Genomic DNA, 22063 nt, shown 5'->3' on the forward strand with positions numbered 1-22063 from the left:
GAATTTTGAGTGCTAAATGTACGCTTGAGTGAGTTTACAAGGCTCGGTTAGTGCGAGCATGGTTTTGAAATGTTGAATGCCCAACAAAGGGATTTAGACTATTTCTTTAGGTAATAATTCTGTGTTGTGTTACTACTAATATCTCCCATCACTTTTTTTTTTTTTGATGTTCAAGCTGGGTTTTTTTTTTTTCTTTTTAAACTTTACAATATTGTATTAGTTTTGCCAAATATCGAAATGAATCCGCCACAGGTATACATGTGTTCCCCATCCTGAACCCTCCTCCTTCCTCCCTCCCCATACCATCCCTCTGGGTCGTCCCAGTGCACCAGCCCCAAGCATCCAGTATCGTGCATCGAACCTGGACTGGCGACTCGTTTCATACATGATATTATACATGTTTCAATGCCGTTCTCCCAAATCTTCCCATCCTTTCCCTCTCCCACAGAGTCCATAAGACTGATTATTTGTTGCACATTAAAAAATGATATGCACATTAGGAAATATCCTAACTTTTAAAGATAATTAAGACTGCACTGAATTTTTTTGAATGAGTCTGAGTGAACTCCAGGAGTTGGTGAGGGACAGGGAGGCCTGGCGTGCTGCGATTCATGGGGTTGCAAAGAGTCGGACATGACTGAGTGACTGATCTGATCTGATCTGATCTGAATGAGAAACTAAAAAATACATTTTAGAAGTAGCTCAATCAATTTACTCCTCAAACTTTGAAAGCTAAGAAGTAATAAACATAAAAAAGTATTTTTAAAAGTCTAGTTGCAGATGGTTCTGGAGTTGACTCCTTATATTCTAATCCAGACACACAATACAAAATCAGCAAGATATGTGAACACATGCAAGTCAAAGGTAGGTATTTTTGCCTTGCACTCAAAATAGGCAACAGAACATGAATGTCCCAAGCAAAAATGTGTAAGAGGACAAAGAATGCAAGAAGTCTCATGATCAGATTGTTGAATGGATTCAGGGAGAAGATCATGGAGGACAGAAAGTAGCAGGTCCCAGTGGCCCAGAGAAGAAAATAGAGCAGAACCCATGGTAACCACCTCTTAGAGACAGAGACATGTGCAATCATTTTAGATACTTTATGAAATAGAGCAAATTTTAGTTAGAATTTAAATGTGGGATGGATAAGAAGGTTACAAAGAAACTCTTAGAGAGTCTTTAGAGATTCCATACGTGCATCAGTGTTGCCAACTTGTGTTAGGCTTTCTTTCCTTGATGATACTGCTGTTATCTTCTGGCAACACTACATACCACAAAAGGGGGTGGGGGGTTCAGATGGATTTCCCGTACCATACTACACAGAGAGTGTGTTGTATATTGTTTATATACATTAAATAGTCTCACCTTTACTTATTTTTTTATGACTACTTCCTGTCAAGCCATTTCCCTGAGTACTTTTCTAATTCCTTTTTATTTTTTCTTATTAAAAAAAATGGTTTTGTTTGTTTGTTTTGGTTGCACTGCACGGCAACCCTTGCCCCATTCAGTGGAAGTGTGGAGTCTTCACCACCAGGCCTCCAGGGAAGCCGCACCTCACCTTTCCTTTTTCCCCTTGATTCTCCATAGGAGAAGAGGTTCTAAAATTACCTTTAAAATGACCATGATATATATTCACTTTTAATCCATTATCTGCCAGCTTTCCCTTTCTTGTTTCTTAGTTACTTCTGTATATGATAGGAAATATAGGCGTTCATCAAGGTAGAAAGCACTTAGCATTAGAAAGAATCAGGAAAGACAAAGGGAAGAAAATACAACCACCTGTGTTTCCAGTTACCAGCAGATGCTTCCATTTATTCTAAGCATTTCCTTTTCAGTTAACTGTACAAATTCTTAATCATATAAATGTGATAGTGTTCCAACCTCATGCTCTTGATTACCCTTGTCTTCCAGTTGATTTCACATGCCTCTTGCTTCTGGTATCACTTTCCCATGAATGCTATGTCTGGAGCTGCCTGAACTCCAGGTGATACCTGATAAAGAATACAGCCTGTTGCAGAGCTTATCTTTTTTGTTTTGTTTTATATTTCACTGTGACATTGTAGTACATTTCTCTGAGTCAGCAGCACCGTGGGCTACTCGCTGGTTATAGCTCCATGAATGCTTACTTTCTTTCCATCTTTGCTTTGTGGAGTCATCTGGTCACCATTCATTCATGCCCGGAGTATTACAGTGAGAAAGATTACCAGGCTTCATCTGAAGTCTGCTTTACATAGACCTTTAATAAATCAAATGAAGGAGTACATCTTGGTGAGAATATCCATAATGATGGAGATCAAAGACTCAGAGCCTTGCCTGTATTTCAATCGTTCTGAAAATAACAATAGTCCTTAGTAAAGAATCTGCCTGCCAATGCAGGTAACTCAGGAGACACAAGTTCAGTCCCTGGGTCAGGAAGATCCCCAGGAGAAGAAAACAGCAACCTATTTCAGTATTCTTGCCTGGGAAATTCCATGGCCAGAGGAAGCTGGTAGTCTACAGTCCACGGGGTCACAAAGAATCAGATACAACTGAGACCGAGCACACACACACAGAACAACAAAATGCTGGAAAGCGGGAAGGGTGGCAAAATTAGGCTTAAGTAAATTTTGCTTGAAATTTCAAAATCAGCGATTTGTCTTTGAAGTTGACTCCATTGTATATATATTCTTTCTCACAGTGGCCCATACTGTTTAGTCAACCTTATTTTTTAAAGTTAATTCATAAGGGAAAAGAAATGAATGAAACAAAATTTAAAAGCCAAGTAGGGATTCAATATCATGAATGCCCCTGGACATAGCCCTTGCTCTTATACTGCAGCTCTGGTTGCTTATTTCTAGTTGAGAGTAGTTATCCTGAGCCACTACTGATTGTTTCCAAAAGTCTTAATACATGTTCCTGTAAAGAAGGGTACTTTTGCTTCATTTTCTTTCATAACTAACATAGAAGAGGCAGAAAATATCTGCCACTTAGTAGGCCTCTCACCTTGCATCCCAGTGTGGACTGCAGACCAGCAGCCTTGTCATTCCCATGGAACTTCCTAGAAATGCAGGGTCTCAGGCCCCGCCCAGACCTGCCCAAACCAAATCTTCATTTTAATAGAATCTCCAAGTGATCTGTGTGCACACTAACATCTGAGAAGAATTGCTGTAGAACAGCATCTGAGAGACAACTTTTGGCATAGATATTTAATGTAATTCATAATCACCAGGAGGTAATATGTGAAAGAGGGAAAAATAAATAATAATTTGAGGAGGCAGTAGGATTACACTTCATACACAGATAGTCGAAACTTCCTTCTTCCAAATTGACTTTGAACTCCATAAACAAAAACATAACTGAATGCCAAAGGGAAAAAAAATAAATGCTCTTAGAAGGTTTTATTCCTTACCATTTTCTCACTTTCCTTTTATGTTGTTTATACTAATAATACTTCTATATCTTATTAGTGATCTAGTTTATTTCGATTATATTAAGAGGGAAAAAAATCTCACTCAGGCATTTCCCAGCAGGTCTTTGAGGATGTCTGGACAATCTCCCCTCCAGCCTTCTTGAGGTCTTCTTAGTTCTTGAGCGTTCTTAGTCTTAGTTGAGAGTTCTTAGTTCTTAGTCTTCCCCGTTCTTGAGAGCTTCCAGAATCCATGTATCTCACTTGCAAAAAAGAAGTAAAGCATATTTCAGACTTTGTTTAAACCACTTTTGAAACCTTCTACTTGGTTTTATGTACTATACTACCTTGAAAAACATTTGTGAATTCAATGGAGATGAGCTAGGAGCTATCAAAATTATTAAAATATTTGAGGATTATAGACTCCCAAGAAAAAGATTGGAAGCCCATGTGGTTTGTTTAGAGAAACAAAGCCAGGGGGAGGCCTGAGACACATGTTCATCACCACAGCCTACAGCACAAAGCTTTACAGCTCATGAACATCAAACACAACCATTAGTCACTGTGGCCGGAAATTGAAATTCTAATCACAGAAACGGATACAGTATTAACCAGAACACTAAATAACCCTTGGTAAAGATGGCACAGGCTTACACTCTAGACATGATTCATAACTGTTATCACACCTCTCAAATGCAGTTACAATGAATATTTATCCTACTGAGTTTCTTTTAATACATATTTTGTCATTCATCTATGCTCTTTCACATATCAATCATTTTTCCCACCTCTCCCCACCTTTGTATCATTAAATCCCTGGATGGCATCACCGACTCAATGAACATGAGTTTGAATGAACTCCAGGAGTTGGTGATGGACAGGGAGGCCTGGTGTGCTGTGATTCATGGGGTCGCAAAGAGTAGGACACGACTGAGCAACTGAACTGAATTGATCTCTCCCCTGGGGCCAGTCTCCAATACTCTCTCCAATACCCTGTCTCTGACTTCCTCTATTCCTGCATCCTCATAAAAAGCATGAATTTCCAGAGTGGGACCTAATTTAAGGATGGGGAGTTTGACTTTTCAGTTTTTCTTATAGATCTCAGGAAACTAGAACCAAAATTTCAGTTTAGATAAATTATCAATTATGATTTCTTATAGCTTAAAAATATTTAAAAATTTTCAGCACATTATTGCTTATTTAATCTTTATTTTATCCTTACAAATAAGATAAAAAGCATGTGGATAAGGTTGTTATTGGTACCATACCCTTTTGTAAATGGGCTTGCCTGGTGGCTCAGATGGTAAAGAATATGCCTGCAATGCGGAAGACCTGGGTTCTGTTCCTGGGTTGGGAAGATCCCCTGGAGGAGGACATGGCAACCCACTCCAGTATTCTTGCCTGGAGAATCCACATGGACAGAGGAGCCTAGCAAGCTACAGTCCATAGGGTCACAAAGAGTTGGACATGATTGAGTGACTAAGCACTCACCATTTGTAGATAAATCTCTAAGTTTGAGGCAAAGCTCAGTAGTGAGACTTAAATACAGTTTTTGTAACCCTAAGGCATTAATAGCAGTCTTGAAGAACTTCTTGATTATTTCATCATTATAGTTTTTTTTGAAGAAGATAACACACCTGCGAACATGAAATTATGAAAAGTGTACCACCACTTATAATCTTTGAAATCAGAAAAGAGTGTCCCTGGTAGTCCAGTGGTTAAGACTCTGCACTCCAAATGCAGGAGGCATGGATTTGAGCCCTGTTTGGGGAGCTAAGATCCTGCACGTGGCATTCAGTTCAGTTCAGTTCAGTCACTCAGTCGTGTCCGACTCTTTGTGACCCCATGAACCGCAGCACACCAGGCCTCCCTGTCCATCACCAACTCCTGGAGTTCACTCAGACTCACGTCCATAGAGTCAGTGATGCCATCCAGCCATCTCATCCTCTTTCCTCCCCTTCTCCTCCCGCCCCCAATCCCTCCCAGCATCAGAGTCTTTTCCAATGAGTCAACTCTTCGCATGAGGTGGTCAAAGTACTGGAGTTTCAGCTTCAGCATCATTCCGTCCAAAGAAATCCCAGGGCTGATCTCCTTCAGAATGGACTGGTTGGATCTCCTTGCAGTCCAAGGGACTCTCAAGAGTCTTCTCCAACACCACAGTTCAAAAGCATCAATTCTTCGGCACTCAGCCTTCTTCACAGTCCAACTCTCACATCCATACATGACCACAGGAAAAACCATAGCCTTGACTAGACGGACCTTTGTTGGCAAAATAATGTCTCTGCTTTTGAATATGCTATCTAGATTGGACATAACTTTCCTTCCAAGGAGTAAGCGTCTTTTAATTTCCTGGCTGCAGTCACCATCTGCAGTGATTTTGGAGCCCCAAAAAATAAAGTCTGACTCTATTTCCACTGTCTCCCCATCTATTTGCCATGAAGTGATGGGACCAGGTGCCATGATCTTCGTTTTCTGAATGTTGAGCTTTAAGCCAACTTTTTCACTCTCCACTTTCACTTTCATCAAGAGGCTTTTTAGTTCCTCTTCACTTTCTGCCATAAGAGTGGTGTCATCTGCATATCTGAGGCTATTGATATTTCTCCCGGCAATCTTGATTCCAGCTTGTGTTTCTTCCAGTCCAGCGTTTCTCATGATGTACTCTGCATATAAGTTATATAAACAGGGTGACAATATACAGCCTTGACGAATTCCTTTTCCTATTTGGAACCAGTCTGTTGTTCCATGTCCAGTTCTAACTGTTGCTTCCTGACCTGCATACAAATTTCTCAAGAGGCAGACCAGGTGTTCTGGTATTCCCATCTCTTTCAGAATTTTCCACAGTTTATTGTGATCCACACAGTCAAAGGCTTTGGCATAGTCAATAAAGCACAAATAGATGTTTTTCTGGAACTCTCTTGCTTTTTCCATGATCCAGCGGATATTGGCAATTTGATCTCTGGTTCCTCTGCCTTTTCTAAAACCAGCTTGAACATCAGGAAGTTCACGGTTCACGTATTGCTGAAGCCTGGCTTTGAGAATTTTGAGCATTACTTTACTAGCATGTGAGATGAGTGCAATTATGTAGTAGTTTGAGCATTCTTTGGCATTGCCTTTCTTTGGGATTGGAATGAAAACTGACCTTTTCCCGTCCTGTGGCCACTGCTGAGTTTTCCAAATTTGCTGGCATATTGAGTGCAGCACTTTCACAGCATCATCTTTCAGGATTTGGAATAGCTCAACTGGAATTCCATCACCTCCACTAGCTTTGTTCGTAGTGATGCTTTCTAAGGCCCACTTGACTTCACATTCCAGGATGTCTGGCTCTAGGTGAGTGATCACACCATCGTGATTATCTGGGTCGTGAAGATCTTTTTTGTACAGTTCTTCTGTGTATTCTTGCCACCTCTTCTTAATATCTTCTGCTTCTGTTAGGTCCATACCATTTCTGTCCTTTATCGAGCCCATCTTTGCATGAAACGTTCCCTTGGTATCTCTAATTTTCTTGAAGAGATTGCTAGTCTTTCCCATTCTGTTGTTTTCCTCTATTTCTTTGCATTGATCGCTGAGGAAGGCTTTCTTATCTCTTCTTGCTAGTCTTTGGAACTCTGCATTCAGATGCTTGTATCTTTCCTTTTCTCCTTTGCTTTTTGCTTCTCTTCTTTTCACAGCTATTTGTAAGGCCTCCCCAGACAGCCATTTTGCTTTTTTGTATTTCTTTTCCATGGGGATGGTCTTGATCCCTGTCTCCTGTACAATGCCACGAACCTCATTCCATAGTTCATCAGGCACTCTATCTATCAGATCTAGGCCCTTAAATCTATTTCTCATTTCCACTGTATAATCATAAGGGATTTGATTTAGGTCATACCTGAATGGTCTAGTGGTTTTCCCTACTTTCTTCAATTTCAGTCTGAATTTGGCAATAAGGAGTTGATTATCTGAGCCACAGTCAGCTCCTGGTCTTGTTTTTGTTGACTGTATAGAGCTTCTCCATCTTTGGCTGCAAAGAATATAATCAATCTGATTTCGGTGTTGACCATCTGGTGATGTCCATGTGTAGAGTCTTCTCTTGTGTTGTTGGAAGAGGGTGTTTGCTATGACCAGTGCATTTTCTTGGCAAAACTCTATTAGTCTTTGCCCTGCTTCATTGTGGCATAGAGTGACCAAAAAAAAAAAAAAAGAAAGAAGGAAGTTCTGAAATCCCAGAAGGTTTCAGCCAGAGGATGCCATGGTCACATAGCAAAACATCAGGTCATGGAGAGAGCAGGGAGGGGAAGCCAGGTGGAGAAAATCAAATCTTCCAGTCATTTTGTTCTCAACTCCTGTGTTATTGGACTCTTTTTATTTTATTTCATTTTATTTTTTTGCAGGTTAACTGTCAGCGACAAGAAACTTAGCATTAGCTAGATATCTGAGAACCAGGATAGCGGTCTGATGATGCCAGCTAAAATCCTGGTTTCTCTCTTTAAATGTCCAAACAAAAGTAAAAGAAGATATTGTAATGCACAGTGAAAACTCGAAACGAGGTGGGGAAGGCCAGACAGGTTCCAGTGCCTGAGAAAGGACCCAGGGGCTGGTAAAGAGATTCTCTCCTCTGCTCTTGCTCTGGCTGCTAATACATATTTGCAGAGTGAATAAGGGAATGATTGGTTGTAGTTTAGAAACCTGTTGTGAAATCACACTATGAATCTGTCAGCTCAGCCTCCTTCTACCTCCCCCCACCTCGCCTCTCCTCATCTTGCCCCGCCCCTCTCCTCCCTTCCCACGTGATGGTGGAAATATGTGCTGCCTTCTATGGTAGGTCTGTAGACCAAGTCCTTTTCCCTACTTGCTGGCATGATTCCTCAAGATTAGTTAAGGCCAAAGTTATTACATTTCTATGTCTCCTGAAGGACACTGTAAATTGTTAGAGCTTCTTCTACTTAGACTACCTTAAACAAAGTTGAAAGACCTGTTTTGCCTCCTTTGCTCACTGTGAATCGCATTTGAATTGCATTTGTGAAACCCTGGGTGGTTGTGTGTGTGTGTGTGTGTGTGTTTATACATCCTATATCCGTATTTGAACTGATGGAGAGAAAAGCCCAGGACAAAATGAATAAATTCCCTCAACAGTCTCAAATTTTTCTTCAAATATAGAAACAGAGTTAATAAGTATTTAAAGTACTTGCAAAATACCTTAGTGAGAAGACTTTGATTAATTAAAATGAAGTTTTATGAGAATCTAATCTAAAATCGAAATGAATGTGTATTTCTGTTTCTATTTTTTAATGTACGTTCTCTAGAATGACTAGAAATATTTAATATTGTTAATATTTTTTAAGTCATGTATAATAAAGGCTTAGAAGCCTATCAACTAGAACAGCCATAAATCCACAAGATTTTTACAGAGCCCCCAGAACACTAGAAATTCTTCAAGATGATCCAGGTTCTAAGACATTATGTTTCCAAATCTTTTTTCTTGGTCATATACTTCAGCATTGTGGTTATCAGTTCTTTTCTTTATAGCTGCAAACACACAACAAAGTTTGATATTTTAGGAATCCATTGGAACAAGCTGTTTTGATTTTGTTAATTCTCATGACATTTCTTTTGTATAAGAAGAGAACTGTGCTACTTTCCTCTTCATGGGAAGTTAGGTTGACTCACATGCTTGAAAAAAAAAAAGAGCTTATTTTGTAAGTCTATCTTATAATTTCCTGTTTGTAGCATATTAAGTACTGATATTAAGACTTAGAAGAATCTTTACAAGTCACATAGGTGAGACCTCTTTGCTCTATGAGTCCTCTGGGCAGAGATCCTCCCCTTCTCCCCTTCCCCGGTACAGTAATCGGTGAATGATGTAAGGGGAAAATCATAGGTTTAAAGACATGCTCTTCTAAAGTAACTATCTGAAAGATAAAAGAGATGCTAGCCTACAAAATGGAACATAGCCACCTTTTAGAAGATTTGTGAGGGATAGTAGTTTTAGTCCAAGTGCTAGCATCTCATCAGTTTGTCCCAATCTCTTGAACCTGTAGTTGAGCCAAAACTCTCCTGAGCCAAGCTTTCTCGCAAGATTTCCTGTACTTCCTGTTTCTATGTGAGCCAGAAATACCATGAGAATGACCTTCCTTGTGGTATTTCTGCACTTCTACCGTGGAATGAAGATAATCCCATATTGGGGAGAATTTTTGTTTTTACAGTACAGTATTTTTAATTTCCAAATATTCTAATGAAGAAGATTCCTCTTCGAAAATGAAAACTTGAGATGACATTTTCCTGGCCTTAATTTATTTTGACTATGAAGCATTCATGTTCAATGATTCAACATTTTGTAACTTCTCTAAGGTATTTTTACATGGAAATATGTAAAATTATATAAAGAATAGAGTGGAAACTTACATCCTAGGATTTTTTTTAAAAAGTCATTCTGAAAGGAACATGCAATAAAGAGTTATATTCTTAATACATTAGTGTATGTAACATATTATATCATATATTTGTTTTCTTTGTTCTTAACCCCTTTGTTCCAAGGGTCAGGATATCCTGATGCTAAGTACTATTACAAAATAACTGAACAAAAATAAAAATAGTCAAACACTTAGGAAACTCTTCGGTTGTTATGTCAAGGAAGTTTGTGACTGAGGAGTGAGTATAAGACACTATTCAGGAAATATGCTAATAGAGGACAGCAGCCTACATGTGCTTATTAAATAAAATTGTCTCAATTCTAGAGAGCTTGAATGCCCCCAACCTGATGGAAGGGTAAGATAAGAACTGGGAGGGCTGTCAAAAATGGTAGAACTGTCAAACTGAGGCTTAAATCCCTTCATCTCTTAACAAAGAGAGAAGTTAAAAAAGGCACATCTTTCTCATAAGTGGGTCATTGATTCCTAATTGGGTTGTATGAATATCTGGTTGAAACAGGAAGAGCTGCTTGATCAATATTTTAATCATGAAACTCACAAGCAGCAGTGTCCTAAATGTGTTTTATTGTTGTTTCTTCTTTAGATGTTGACCCTTCTTTACCCATTACGAAAGGTTTGCCAGCGTACTTTTCCATCCAGAAGAAAGAAAAGCCACTTAATTCAGTGTAGAAAACTAAGCTTCTCACCCATGGGTTTAGAGGAATAATCATTATAACAATAACAACATGACAGTAGCTTTTGCTAGTTTCAACTTTTAAAACACGAGGTGAGGGAGATGAAAATAATACACACCCTACAATGATCCTTATCCTCTCCCCTAAAGAAACAGCAAATGATCGTGGGATAAAACAGCCCCAAAAGGAAAGCAGAACAGGAGCAACAGATTGTACATCAACAAAATAAAGTGCCAAGCAAAATAAAGCCCTTTGCAATGCTGAGACATGAAAAGGAAAGATGGGATTGTTACAATGACCTCCCCAAGAAAATAGGAGTTAGCCACGTGAATGTCCAAGTTCAAATTGCTCCTACCAACCCCATTTGCTGGCAAAATACCACCTCACTTTCATTTGTGTCAGGGCTTTTCACACTAGCTCCAGGGGACAACCCCTCTGCTGTGCGAGTTCTCACTTCTAGGCTGAACGCCTCAATCTCTGAACCTCGGGATCCAAGACAGGCGGCCCCAGATTGTCCTCAACTCAACCACTGTCAGGTGGGGGGTGCCGTTTGTGGCCCAAATGTCATGTCCCCAGCGTTCTATCTCTGGAAAGTGAATCTTCGACACCTTCTTTTTGCTGTCATGTATGTCCCCAGTGGATCTGCTTTAAAATTATTATTCCATCCCAAGCGATGTGTCCAGGCTTTGCAACCTCACCGCACGTTTGCATGAGGATCTGGATACTTCCCCAAGTCACTTCTTTCAAAGTTAGCTCTGGAATGTGATTCACTGTTATTTCCCTTCCAGCCAAAGGGCAGCTGAGGTTACAAAGGGATTGGACTAATAGTCCAAAATTCAGTTAAGTTTGCTGAGAACCAAGTGACAGCGGAGAGGGAGAGTTATGGGGGAGGGGAGTGTGTGAACTGTGGTCCTGGGGAGCAACCCAAGACCTTTCGAATAACCCCAACTCAGTGCAGACTGTGGTGGACCGGCAAGGTGGCCCCCGGCCAGACCTTCCAGAAAGGAGCAGCTGCGAACCGGTCCTGCCAGTGCTCAGCCTCCCCTGTTTTCTCCTTGAGGGCTGGAGCTGGGGAAACTTCTAGGTTTCCTGCACCACGAGGGTGACTCCTTACCTGACACCTTCAGGTAACTGGCCTCTGGAGTACCCCTCTGAGAGGCTGGCAAAGGGGAGTCCCCCACCTCTTGGCCTGAAGTCCTTAAGGGCTAAACAAGCCACTTGACAAACTTTGACAAGCACCAAAAGAGAACTGAGAACAAATAAATCGGAAGAAGATAAAAAGCAAAGGCTAAAACCTCAATGGCTTTTTTTTTCCCCTCTGCTGTCGTTCCAGCTGTAGCCTGGGATTAATTAAGTGCTGCGAAGTCAGTGCCTGAGAGAGAAGGGGGGAAAATGCTTTCTCTCTCTAAGGAAGGAGGACAGGAACCATTCTCACCAGTGAGAAACCTTGGGAAGTGAGTCGCTCTCGTCGTCAGTGTTTGTGGAGGGACTGGAAGGACAGGGGGGCTGTGCCAGGCTGGAGGAGGCTTGCCTTTCCGAAGCTGGAGAGGATTTTCCGGGGCTTCGCCTTCCCCTGCCTGGGAAGAATTTCCCCTCTGGTAGCAGCAGCCGCCGCCGCGGCGGCAGCAGCAGCAGCAGCAGCCCGACCTCCTCTTCTGGGGACCAGGGCAGAATGCCTGTGCTCGAGCGCTATTTCCACTCGGCAGAGCTGGGCAGAAGGTGGACGGCCCCAGAAGGTGAGCTGCCCGCCCCCCTGGGCAGCCGGCCGGGGTGCCAGCAGGGGCCGCTGCCCTGGGACTTGCCAGAGATGATCAGGATGGTAAAGCTGGTCTGGAAATCCAAAAGTGAGCTGCAGGCGACCAAACAGAGAGGCATTCTGGAGAATGAAGATGCTCTCCACAGCATTCCAGGTAAATGGACTGGGAGGTGTGAGAGGTACCAGGGCCAAGTCTGAGGACTTTCAAGTCCTTCCTTGGAGAGCCCAAGATATAAAAATGGGAAAAGGAAGGAAGGCAAACTGTACAGCGTAGGGCCCGAGGGCTGTGATTAATGAATGTTTGTTCTTTTATTGAAATGCATCTTAAAATTAAGAGTGATGTGGCAGGAGGAGCACGAATAGTGGAAAATCAAGAAATCTGGGATCTGGGCTTAAGCTGTCATTTGATTGTCCCGTGGCTTAAGTGAAATTTCCTAAGCTGCAGTCCTGATAAGGAAGGGAAGAAATTGGGCACTTTTTAATGTCTATCGTGTCTCTGCAATTGCTTGTTGATAAGCCAGTTGTCTCTGAGAGAATATTCTTCTTAGGTTGCTTTTTTGTAATGCTTTATGCAAAGTAAAATATATTTTCTCATTTTCTCATGGTTTACATGCTGTAAACCATGTATTCATGTTTCCAGGAATGAGTTTGAGCTGAAAATTTTTTATGTCGTGAGAAACTTGATAAACTGCCTTGCCTCAATTTCCCTTTTTGACAAATGACGATAATACAAATTTCCCCATTGATATTAGGAAAATTCAGCTCACAAATGTGGAAATGATGATTCATAGGAGCTTTGTCATGTTATAAGAATGTGCTGTGTTTGGGACAGTTGAGAAGAACTTTGCTATATTTTTAACAGTGGGGACCACACCACAAACACATCTAGGATCCCTTTGGAGGATCCCAAGGGACTCTGATAAACCGTCAACTAAAAATGCCGGGTATGCTTTTCCTTAGGGAATATGTTGGTAGATATTTGGAAAGTGGTGGTTCACTTTAGAAGAACGAATATGAGCATGTGTTTATGCATTTGAAGTCTTGGCTAGCCTGATGAGTGGAATCCTGACATGCCATTGGTGGTGAGAGATGGGGAACTAGATGGAAAAGCTATACCAAAAATTACCTCTTCTTCTCATGGAAAGAGACTAGAAAATCAAAGCTCAGCTAATTTTGTTTTTAATCACTTATGCAGAAACTTTTTAAAGTTGCCTAATAATCTAAAGAGAACATTATTAAAAAATAATGCTCTGGGCAAGAGGAAAACAGATTTGAAAGGAATTAAAAACAAAAAGTGTTGGTCTCTAGTAAACAATGAATACTTAGGAAAGAGAAGGAAACCCATGAGACTGAGGTTTATGTGGCATTTGGGAGATGGATGCCCAAGGAAATGGGTCTTGGTCAGAAAAAATGAGGTAATGCTAAAGCCATCCCATATTTCATGTGAATTCAAGAAAAATGGAAAAACCCACCTGGGCAGAAAACTTAACTATGACACTTCAACTTTAACCACTCTTGGTTTGTTTCAGTCTAGTGAATGATTAAAATGCATATTTCAAATTACAACTTTGGTAAACTACTTAATCTAACAGATGTTAGTTTGTCTGTAGAGATATGTGTATATTATTATTTATATTATGTGCTAGTGGGCATCTAATTCCTGAAAAAGCAATACTATAGAGAGAAAACAAAAGCCCTACAACGTTTTATCACTTAAAGTTACACTTTTCTGGATGTTGTGAAGTTGAGCTAAATGAGTCTCAGTGTGCCCGCGGGCCCCTAACCTCTCGCTCAGTGCAATATAGATCAGTGCCCATGCCGGTTCCCAGGGAGGCTGCTCCCTCCTCTGCTGGTACCCTCGTCCTGCCTGCCAGGAAGCAAGATATATTTCAGCACCTCCCCAAAAGCTGCCTGTTTGCCTTCTCTTCTTCCTTCCCTGCCTCCCCAGCCTCATAGAGACGATGGACTCACAGTTTCTGACATGGACAGAAAGCCATTTTTCATCCGTATACGCAGCATGAGTCCATATGATGAAGCCCTAAAGGCGAGTTGCTTCACTTTCCAAATTGTCTTAGTCGTTCTCTCATCTTGTTTCTGAGGCTGTGTTTCCTCCTCTCATCAAGTGCTCTGTACCATTCTCACCCTACCAGCATGGTGGTGAGGGACTCAGGAGCATGTGTAGATTATTTCCAAAAGCCTGGCATCTTTCTCTTTTTACAAGGACTTGGTTTAAACTGGCTTCAGGTTGTGTACGGCGTTCAAGTAGAAGGTTCTTCAAAAAACACCAAGCCAACCTCATGCTCTCTTGCTGTCCCTCTCTGTCTTTCTCAGATCTGACCCTAGCCTCAGAATCTTCAGACAATTTAGAAATACTTTGACAAAATGGAGTAATCTCTGTTCCTCCACAGAAATTGCCCCTGAGACTTACCTTATGCTTGGAATGTCTTTTTGACATAGGCAATTGAAAATTTTCATTAAACCTACAAAATCCAGCTCACACATCCCTTTCTTTGCAATGGCTTTTCTGCTCTCCACCCCCACCCCTAAATAGTCCCCCACAGGCATCTATTCCCTCTCTTTCACTCTCTTTACCTGTAAGAACTTCACATATTGCATTTCTAGTACACAATGTTGGCCATGCTAGTAACAAAAAACAGGAAAATTAAATACCATAACATTCTATGTGTATTTCAACTGTGTGATAACAGATAAATAAGTTTACATTTCTAAAAACCATGAAACTGCAGGAATTCTGAAGAGAATCAACAGTCTAGAGAACTTTAGAGACTGAAGTCACCGTTTCTTAGTAAACTGAATTTAACAGTAAAAGTTCTGGCTTTTCTTTTCCTTAATGAAGGACATTATTATTTGTACTCGTACTTCTTAGTCCAGACTGGAACTTTGTTTCATAAGTGAAATAGAAAAGTGCTCGGAGATTTTGCTTAGGTAATAAAGGGAGAAAACAAAAGGATTTGTGGAAAGATAAATGCATACATAAGTTTTCATGAGAAATATTTAAGATGAAGTACACTGAACTGTGAGTGATGGAAGACAGAGAGGAACAAGGTCTCCTGAAGACAGCAAGCAAGTTCTACAGAGGAGGTCATATATGGGAATATCTTTGCTAGAGACTAATGCAACTTTTACAGCAATGGGTTGGATTTTGTTTGTTTTTTAAGTCTTTATTTAACAGGAAAGGACCAAAGGGTAAATAGCACAGAAGTACTAATTTTTACTCTTTGGAGTATAATTGCTTTGCTAATGTTTCTGCTATACATCAGCCTGAGTCAACTACACGTGTACATTTATCCCCTCCCTCTTAAGCCTCCCTCCCACCTCCCTCTATGTCATCACAGAGCACTAAGCTGAGCTCTTTGTGCTATACAGCAGCTTCCACTAGCTATCTGTTCTACACATGGTCATGTGTATGAATCAATGCTACTCTCTCATTTGGTCCCACCCTCTCCTTCCCACCCACTCCCCTCCACCCTCCAACCCTCATCCCCGTGTCCAGAAGACTGGTCTTAAAAAAAAAAAGGTTGGGGGAGGGAATGGGGGTTGATAGGAGAAAGAGAGAGTCTGAGCTTCACACATCTCAGGGTGTGCTTCTAGGCATGGCCCCAGGAGCTGGACGATTGGCAGAGGCGCTGCTTGCCCCAGAGAGGGACTCCGGAATGTATCGGCATGCTCAGATTTGGAGTTTTATCTCAGTTCCTTAACTTGTACCCAAGTATTTAATCTTATTAACACTCATCATTTCCCCTTTATGAAGCAAATGAAGGATGCCCTAATTGTCTAGTTAACACAAATGGGACAAATAGTAATTTAGAGACTAAACAACTTGTCCAGATTTTCACATTGTGTCAGAATCAGACCATCTCAATCTTCCTAACGCTAGTCCATAAAACTAAGGTGATCAGGACACAAGCTGGGTAATTTAAATTTAAGCCAAGACGTTGTTTTATGGATTATATATTGATGAGCAAACATGGGGATTCGGGAGGCAAGATGAACCTTGGTCCAAGCAGAAAAAATAAAATTACCATGCAAAATAAGTCAAAGAATTGTGCTTCCTTTACATTTTTAAACTCATTTGTGGGCTTCAGGTTTAAGTCAAGTTTCCATTGCTGGGAAGATTCCCAGGGGGAGATGCCCCATCTATTATCAGTAGAAAATAAGCTTTCAAGCATGGTGGTGAGAGCATGCCCAGAAGAGGGGAGAGGGGAGTGGAGAGAAGTAAGGACAGAGAATAAATAAACGGTTTCTTAAATGCTGTTGAGTGCAAATATTATTCTAATTGTGATTCTAGTCAGCAGCTTAAGACTAGACATCCCGTAGCAGGACTTGGTCTTAGTTGAATAAATAATTTGATTTCAGAATTCAACCAAATAACTGCAAGCTCTGCAGCTTGTAACTTACCTTTCATTTTGATATCTATGGTCTAAATTTTACATTATGTTTTACTTATTCATTAAGCTTGTTTCCATTTCAATAACCTTTGGTTACAGAAATATATAAAACATACACCTCCCTCAAGAAGAAAAAAGCATTAATTTTCCCCATAGCCATTATAACTTGTCCTGTCTTCAAGGAGAATAAAAATATCAGAAATTTGCTTTATACTGAGCCCTGAAAATCGAATGACTTCAGAAGAGAAAATATCTAGAAACAATTCAGTGATTCCAGAAAGTAAAATTCAAATTGACAAAGGGGCTAGTTTTGAATATCTCAAGTATCAATCATGATATACATTAAATATGTTGAAGATTGAAATTTTTATTATTATACAACAAGGAGCATTTATTAGACTGTAATATATACCAGGGGCTGTGGTAAGTGCCAGAGATTCACAGAACCATCAAACTTAATAGAAGAACAATTATGAATTTATGAATCAGAATTCCATCTAGAGCTTCTCTTTGAAAACAAGCATTTGTTGACTTAAACCTCTATGTCAACTCAAAGTATTGGCTATAAAAACTGGCCAGTAAAATTCAAAAACTCTAGTAAAAAATTCAAGCATACTTTCAAATACTCCTCATTATTAATGATTTCATTCAAAGCAGGACAAATTGCTTTGATCGAAGAATCAATTAGTCTTAATGGTAGATAACTTGACATTAATCCATAGCATTTTTCTGTGTTCTTGTAGACATTAGCCTCCTCTCAATCTGCTGTTGTTGTTTAGTCGCTAAGTCATGTCCGACTCCTTTGTGACCCCAGGGATGGTAGCCCACCAGGCTCCTCTGTCCATGGGATTTACCAGGCAAGAATACTGGAGAGGGCTGCCATTTTCTTCTCCAGGGAATCTTCGCAACCCAGAGATCAAATCCACATCTCCTGAATTGGCAGGCAGATTCTTTACCACTGAGCCACTAGGGAAGGCCACTCAATCTGTAGCTACTGGATAATAATCATTGACAAGTCAATCCAGTCTTTAAATGTGAATGCAAAATTGAATGAAAACTGAGACACATCATCTCACTTTGAACTAAACCTGTTCTTCATCTGACTTCCTAGTTTTCATAAGTGGCATCATGCCCGCAGAAACCCAGATTCAAAACTTCTCCCTTCAGCTCTCCACATCCAGTTGTCTCCAAGTCCATAAAATAAGTTAAGAGTACTTAAACTTTTTAAAAGTTTAAGACCTGCCTCTCTGTTGTGAACTGTGTAAACTGTACAAATTACTTCACTTTTCTGCACCCCCATTTCCCCTCCTTTACAAAAGAGAGTTAAAACAGCAACCTCTGCAAAAGGTGAGGATTAAATGAGACGGTATAAAAAAGTACCTAAAAAAGAGCCTGTATCCTACCCCATGCTCAATATGTGTTCACTGTCATAATTGTTGATATTGCTGCTGTTTCCTCAACAACTTACATCCATTGCTTTCTTTCTATTCCATTACATGACCCTGAGCTAAACCTCAGGTTGTTTGGTCTCTTATCTTCCAATAGCCTCCAACGCCAGTACTCTCTTTGCGCCCCTTCTTTGTCCTCCGTCATTTAGATAAATAACATCAAAAGAAAAATCAGAATACACCCCCCTTTCAAAATCATTCAGTGATTTTCCATTGCCTATGAAGATAATCCAAATTCTATTATTCTGCATCCAAAGCTCTCCATACTCTGAAACTAGCTCACTTTCCCCACCTTATTTGTCATTATTGCCCTCTAAGCCCTTGTATCGGAGAAGGCAATGGCACCCCACTCCAGTACTTTTGCCTAGAAAATCCCATGGGTGGAGGAGCCTGGTAGGCTGCAGTCCATGGGGTCGCTAGAGTCAGACACAACTGAGCGACTTCCCTTTCACTTTTCACTTTCATGCATTGGAGAAGGAAATGGCAACCCACTCCAGTGTTCTTGCCTGGAGAATCCCAGGGACAGGAACCCTGGTGGGCTGCCGTCTCTGGGGTCGCACAGAGTCGGACACGACTGAAGCGACCTAGCAGCAGCAGCAGCAGCAGCAGCAGCAAGCCCTTGTATTCCACTGTGACAAGACAAGCATCCCACAGCCTCCAACTTGCTTTCTGCTTTCACTGCAAATGCCTAAGATTACTTTACTTGCCTCCATATCCCCAATTCCTGTTATCAATGAAGACCACACTCATGTGCCATACCCCGCACACAGCCTCTCTTGAGGTCACCAAGGAAGTATGCCTTTCTCTTCTGAAGTCTTACTGAACTTTCTTGGTATTTATTTCACAGGCAAATCACTTTTTTATTTTATTATAATTAATGTGTATTTTCTTCCTCCCCTCCTAGATTTTCAGGTTTTTGAGAAGCTAGAGAACATTCTATTTTCTTTGTGTTCTCCCTAGCATCTTTCACATGTCAGCTGCTCAATACACTTTGATAAGTGAAAAAAAGGAAAATTATCAGAAGGAATAAAATAGCTTACAAGTTGCCATTAAATGCATGAATGAACTTTTTTTCTAGGCACAGATTACTTAAGAAATATGAATTCTAGCTCTTCCTTTTAATGGAATTATTTTTAAACTTATGTTCTGGCAGAAGATCAGGATTAGTCTTTACAGCTTTTAAAGGAAAAGAAAAGAATACACAAGAGTGAATTTCAAAACCATTAAAAAGGTATAAAGTATGTGCAGAACTCATATGAGACAGTTCTCTTTCATATAGAGGAGTTGTCATGTACTGATAATTATCAAATTTTAGAGTAAATGCATGTAAATTATGCCTGCTTTTATATACTTTTAGAATAATTACTCTGTTCATGAATCTTGGAACATTTTACATCAACTAAAGTTTCAAAAGTTGCTTCTTTTACAGATAACACTCTGTATATTCCTCAACGTAATTTCAAAAATAGAATGCAGAACGTGTGTGTTTACCTGGTTCTACAAATGAGCTTTTGAGGGGATGAAGCTGAATGAAGGATGTTATTCCCACGTCCTCTGCTCTTTGCCTAGAAACAGCTTCTTTTTTCTTTTTTTCTCTCTCTTTTTTAAAACAAGGCTGGTTTCACTGGACAGCAAAACTTTGACTTTTGTATCTAATTTCTAGAAGGAAAACATTAGAAACTTTATTGTTAAAAGACCGAAAGCTCCAGGTTATTTATTAACTCACAGAAGTAGCTGAAAGTGTGTGCTCTCTTCTATTACAGGATTATTTTCTCTCTTTGATTATCAGTACACTTCAAAGTACATGGTAGGTACATATCACCATATCAAAAATATGATACAGAGCAAAGCTCAAAGTACTTGTGACTTAACACAGTGCACTGGCCTGGATGTACTCACAATGGAGACCTTGTTCTTTGTTTTTCTGTTTATGACTCTCTGCCTTTCCATGTATTTGTATTTAGAATTGACTTTCATCTGTGTGTGTGTGCTCAGTTGCACTGGATTCTTTGCATTGTGACCCCATGGACTGTAGCCTACCAGGCTCCTCTGATGGGATTTCCCAGGTGAGACTACTGGAGAGGGTTGCCATTTCCTCATCCATGGGATCGTCCTGACTCAGGGATCAAACCTGTGTCTCCTGCATTTCAGGCAGATTTTTTTACTGCTGAGCCACTGGGGAAGCCCTAAAATATTAAGAGGTCACTTCAAGAGTTTGGATTTGTATCTGTATACTTGTCTCAAATTTCCTCAAACTACAAACTTATCAGAGACCCTTGCTTCAGAGTACTTCTCACCTAAAACAATACACATGGCATGGTATTTTATAAATTATAAAGTGAGCCCCTGTCCTGAGCATTTTGTTATTACTATGTGTGCTTAGTCACTCAGTCATGTCTGACTCTTGCAACCCCATGGCCTGTACCCTGCCAGGCTCCTCTGTCCATGGTATTCTCCAGGCAAGAATACTGGAATGGGTTGCCATTTCCTTCTCCAGGGACCTACGTCTCCTGCATTGGAGTCAGACTCTACTGACTGAACTATGAGAGAAGCCTTCTATTACTATAGAAGAAACTATAGGTTACCATCTTCATCAGTAGTAATAAGATAAAACCTAAAAGTCAGCCTTGTGTGCAACTGAAAAGCATAATTGACAAGGCAAAGCAGGGTTTAGTTGTATATGGTCTTAAAAGTGAGTCCAAGGGGCCACGCCTACTCCAGAAAACAAAATCCCTGGAGATAAAATGATAAATTTTGAAAGATATTGAGTAGCATGCTATTGCATGTACCTGGTAGTAGAAATTGGAAGGTGGAAAAGCCAAAAAATTGTAAAATAAAATCAGATGAGAGATATAATAGGAATGAATACAGATCTTTGGTTAACGTATTGAAAAAGAAAATTAAATAGTCAAGGGTAATAAGACATATAATGTAATCATTAGAAGTTTCCCATTGAATCCCCAAATGTTCCTCAACCTCTGGAATTAAAGCCAAAGCACAAGATTCTCTTTCTTGCTTCCTTCTCCATCTTTTTTTTTTTTGGCATGGCACACAAATATTAATATCTCACAGAAATCTATAGACTTGATGAACACTTCATAAAATCCCAAAACATACTCATTTAGAGGATCTCTGACAAAAATTTCATTCAAAAATTAGGATTTTCTGAAGAAAATGACTGAGAAAGAAAAGACAAGGGAACAGGTAAAGCCAATCATAGGGCACCAAGGAGAAGGTAGAAAAATGAGGTCACTGCAGAAAAATTGGATCCAACTATAAGAAAGTGTTAGTCGCTCAGTTGTGTCCAACTCTTCATGACTCCATGGACTGTAGCCTGCCAGGTTCCTCTGCCCTTGGAATTCTCCAAGCAAGAATACTGGAGTGGGTTGCATTCCCTCCTCCAGGGGATATTCCCAACCCAGGGATCGAACATGGGTCTCCTGCATTGCAAGCAGATTCTTTACCATCTGAGCCACCAGGGAAGTAGCTAAACATAAGAAGTATAATCAAAAACACATACAGAAATAAAGAGGAAACCAGTCACTGTTAAAAACATTTGTCACAGGGATCTTACATTTCTACATTCAAAGGTAAAATAAATGTACCCTGTTTCTTTTCTTCCCCTAAAAAATCTTCCTCTTGAACCCACCCTAATGAGGGGTAAGAAAATTTGAACTCGTTAACAAGGTGGTGGCCAGTATCTTTTGGATGAAGGGACTTCTTTTGGATAAATACTTCCCTCCCCTGCTCCTCTCCAGGGTGCTCTCTCGTGGCTGTGTCTCAGGTTCCCACACATTCATCTGAATGTTTCAACCACACGCAAGGCAAAGTGCCAATCTGAGACAGGGAACCATGTCCATCTGACCACTGGGCCCTGTCTGGTTCTCCTCCCTACAGTTCTCCAGCATGTCAGGAGTAGATGGCCTTACTCTGTGCCATAGCACCTTTCCCAAGAGGAGGAAGCTTCAGTGTTGAAGAGACAAG

General features: G+C 40.4%; 1 protein-coding gene and 1 long non-coding RNA gene across 5 annotated transcripts in view; one reads left to right on the top strand and one right to left on the bottom strand.

The window, feature by feature from the left end:
* PDE7B (phosphodiesterase 7B) overlaps positions 1 to 22063 on the top strand; it is a 352307-nt gene that overhangs the window by 172153 nt on the left and 158091 nt on the right. Inside the window, exon 1 of one of the 3 annotated variants that reach the window (XM_086317987.1) lies at positions 12139 to 12376. The exons of the other annotated variants lie outside the window; for them this stretch is intronic. Within the exon in view, the coding sequence (XP_086174113.1) occupies positions 12139 to 12376 (238 nt within the window). Of the gene's footprint in view, positions 1 to 12138; positions 12377 to 22063 lie in introns of those variants that run through there. 3 annotated transcript variants of the gene reach the window in all.
* LOC147366190 (uncharacterized) lies at positions 1785 to 12040 on the bottom strand. 2 transcript variants are annotated; one of them, XR_015133248.1, is made up of 4 exons: positions 11902 to 12040; positions 3492 to 3648; positions 2127 to 2236; positions 1785 to 1991 (listed from the first exon to the last, which is right to left on the bottom strand). It is a non-coding gene; the product is annotated as an uncharacterized LOC147366190 (long non-coding RNA). The 2 variants fall into 2 exon arrangements; XR_015133247.1 differs by lacking the exon at positions 1785 to 1991 and having other exon boundaries at positions 2024 to 2236.

This window comes from Bos grunniens, chromosome 9 (assembly GCF_055505025.1).
Source record: "Bos grunniens cultivar Pamir isolate PY7600 chromosome 9, Bosgru_T2T1.0, whole genome shotgun sequence".
Lineage (NCBI taxonomy): Eukaryota > Metazoa > Chordata > Mammalia > Artiodactyla > Bovidae > Bos > Bos grunniens.